General features: G+C 34.5%; 1 protein-coding gene across 1 annotated transcript; it reads right to left on the bottom strand.

Moving 5' to 3' along the window:
* Nucleotides 1-830: 830 nt before the first annotated feature.
* LOC141817160 (uncharacterized) lies at nt 831-3,249 on the bottom strand (the record flags this gene model as incomplete). Its single annotated transcript, XM_074704828.1, has 5 exons — nt 831-2,058; nt 2,132-2,294; nt 2,639-2,858; nt 2,950-3,046; nt 3,137-3,249. Coding segments are annotated over 5 exons (1,001 nt in total), but the record flags the coding sequence as incomplete, so codon positions are not given.
* Between the last annotated feature and the right edge of the window lie 425 nt (nt 3,250-3,674).

The raw sequence follows: 3,674 nt of genomic DNA, 5'->3' as shown, positions 1-3,674 counted from the left end.
TCAATTTTTTATAATTTTTTTTCACTTTACTATTCAATTACATATAATTACTCAAATGCTCTCTAGAACTATTCTATATTATTCAATACTTATCTTCCGTTTAAATTTTAAATCAATCGAACGCATTCTAATAACTATAATTTTATAGCTACTATAACATAAATTCTTGTTTATATTATAATAATTATAGTTTAATAGCCATAATTTATATAATTGTTATAATATAAATTTTTATTATTTTTATTTACGTTGTAATAATTATAAAATCATAATTACTACAATATAAATTTCTATTATTTTTATTCACATTGTAGCATCTACTATTTTATAACTATTACAACATATCTAACCGATTTAAAAATTAAATGAAAGATAATAATACTAAAGAATAATTGAATAATTATACACAATTAAACAATAGACTAGAATGCCCTTTTAATAAAAAAAATTAAAATGAGACACCTCTTTTTACCTATTAAAGTTTCTACAATAATTTTAGAGAAAAACATATTTTATTTTTTTTAAAAATAAGGTAAATAACTAAACGAGATTCAAAAATAAAGATAAATTATTTATAGAAAAAAGAAAAGTTCATTGACAACAGAAAGATGCATTAGGTAGAATTATTAGTGAAAAGCATATCAATTTAAAGGAATTTAGGTTGTCATATTTGATCATTTACATAATAAATCAAAGGTAAAAAAATGTCCCCTTGTGACTTTTCGACAATGATAATTTTAGTGCAATTTAAAAATATCAATGGAAAAAAGAGAAGCTAGGCGCAGTCATACCAATCCCACCCCAAACCCCGCCAACATTCCATTCTAGAAGGCCTTCTTCGCGGTTACTTTTTGACGAAAGGAGATGCGTGTCACGCTGTTCATAGAAACTCATTGCTACTATTTGAGTATCGCAAATAGCAGAATACTCGACATCAATAATTTACTCATGATTCTGTTCGTTAGATAAGTTCAAAATGACTACCAGAAATCAGCAGCGGCAGCAGCTACTTGGAACTCCATTTCAGCAACCTTCACAGATCAGAATTCCAGAGAATCAGAAAGCAGTGGCTAGAACATATAAGTTAATCAGATAACTGAAACCCCACAACCAGAAAGATCTCTACTGTGGCATTATCTCTTCGCTAACACACTTGTATCGGGTACATCATTCATCTTTGTATCAGAAAAATCAAACAGATAACTTTCTTCCAAGGAATGATGATATAACTGTTGCATTCTATCTTGCTTGGCATAAATATATCTGGCACTTCTATCAATATATGATGCATAGGCACTGAAACAATGAGAGAGATTTCCTTATCAGCCAGAGAGTTACATAACCAAATCACAAAACACTCCTTGCATTCTATAAATTACTGAGCCCCTTGCATATTCCACAAACATTTTACTGTGGAGACGCCCCAACTACCAATCCTGGCTAGTGTGGGAACTCTAGCCACCGGAACATTAACCGAGTAGTGAAGAAACATCGCGGCGCATAGTCTTTAAACCTGACTAATTTAAACCCGTTGTACAGTTTGAGCATAATCGACAACACTTATGGATAGGCAAAGCATCAGAAAAAGCAAGAAATGTGGTGGATGGAGCTCCCATGATGCATCACCACCCTAGTGTCTCAAGGATTTCTTCAAGTGTCGACGACTTCATTGGGTTGCAGTATCTGAGAAAACACTCTTTTCAACTCCAGGTAGCTATCATTCATGCTGTTAGATTCTGCTTTCCATGCAATGTGATCATCTGGTCTTACTAAAATGACTCCGTTGGATGACATTTGACACAACTCCCACCATGATTTTAAAGATCTAGTAGCCTCCTGAACATCAATGAAATTCTTCCAGGGCTCTAATACAACCTCACTGCTGTTCACATTCTGGACGGATGAACCTTTAGGCCAGATGATACATACTTTAAGTGGCAATTTAAATTCTTCAGCCACCTTAATGGAAGAACGTGCAAGTGTATATGAACTTTGAACTGGAGCTATAATGAGTATGAATTCAACTCCAGATATTAAATCCAATGTCGAGAAGGCATCCTGTTAAAGTATGCAGGTAACCTGAGAAACTAAAACAAAGCCATCACAAAAGGCAAATGTAGGGCGGACAAACCTTAGTGGAAGATCCATTCAGAGCATTGATTAGCATATGAGGCAAGCGACGCCCTGGTTTAGCAGAAGGGAAATAAGCCCTAGAATCTCGATTAGGGGAACCAGATGCTCCTGACTCCAGCATATCTTCACCATCCTCAGTGATGAGAGCTCCTTTTCGATAACTATAACATACGCAGATGATAATAGTAATAACAGTGAGGGAAAAAACAAAAAATAAAAGAAACACATAAGTGCAATGAACACACACTGACAGATGAAAATGGTTATAAAACCAACCCAGAGAAAAAAAAAGACATCCAGGAACCCAAATTCTTTCACATCAGCACAAGTGAACTACATGTAGAGGGAAAATTGTGCTTCCTACATAATACTCTTTTTATAACAGTAGATGAGGTGAAAATTCCCATGGACAACAAACATAAAACCACAGAGATAATTTGCAATGCCCTAGTGATCCAATGAAATATCAATGAAAACCCAACATGTTAGCACAAGTACCACTCACCAAAAACCAAGATCCTCCAAAGGAAACTGAAGTTGAAGGCTTTGTCCCTCATCAAATATTTTCTTAAGCCTACCTAGTCGCAATGATCCTATCGGGTTGTTGTCATTCAAAATAAACTCTGAAACTTGAGCGCGTCCTATAGAAAAAATTCCCTCCAAGGCAAACTTTTGCAGGCTTTGAGGTAGAATAGAACACAGCCTGCTGTTTATTATTTGATGCACTGCCAAAAGTAAGTGATAGTAATTAAAACAAAGGAAAAATAGATGCATTATGAACAGACAACATGGAAAATTGTTAGTCAGAATATTTACCTGAATTTGCAACAGCAGGATCAAGGCCAAGTGCAGATGGAACAGACATTGCTGCCTTTAGGTTCTGAACACTCAATACTGTATTAGAAATGGCAATCTGAAACAGTCCAATTTTGACATCAAATACCTTTCCGTAATAGATCAACAGAAGTCTGAAAAGCACATAAATAAGATAAAGAAGATTTACCGGCCTTCGCTCTGTTTCATAAGTTTGCATGATAGAAGATGGAGCAATAGAATTTAATATTAAGCTGATTTTCCATGCTAAATTATGTGCATCTTGAATACCTGTATTCATTCCTGCAAGATTATCATCATCACAACTGACTATTGAAGATCAAATTGGATTTAAAAGTGAAAATAAAAAAAAGAATTTGAACAAATATAAAGAAAATGAGTATGGCATTAAATAGTGAATGTGAATTCAGGTCCAATGTTAGACTACGCATGCTAGTTAGAGTGCCTGGCTAGGGGCTTCTTTCATGAATTATCATCATTTTTCCATCATTTTTCAACCAAAATTTTTTGAGTATGTTCGAGTGGGAAATTAAATAAGCAAGAAACTTGGTTAACCCAACACAAACACCCTCAATGAGATAGGAATCTTCAGCACCAACGTGGTTGCCCTCAACAATATCCCTATCCTCGATAGTTCCTTGCTTGTGATAAACTTCATCTCCTGTTTAATTCACTCAAGTAGATCGACTAATTGTCCACCACCATAT

This window comes from Curcuma longa, unplaced genomic scaffold (genome assembly GCF_044706935.1).
Source record: "Curcuma longa cultivar G26 ecotype Majalengka, Jawa Barat unplaced genomic scaffold, ITB_CL_G26_1.1 contig_19491, whole genome shotgun sequence".
Classification (NCBI taxonomy): Eukaryota; Viridiplantae; Streptophyta; class Magnoliopsida; order Zingiberales; family Zingiberaceae; genus Curcuma; species Curcuma longa.
Note: the sequence above shows the minus strand (reverse complement) of the source record. Positions and strands in the feature narration are given on the sequence as shown.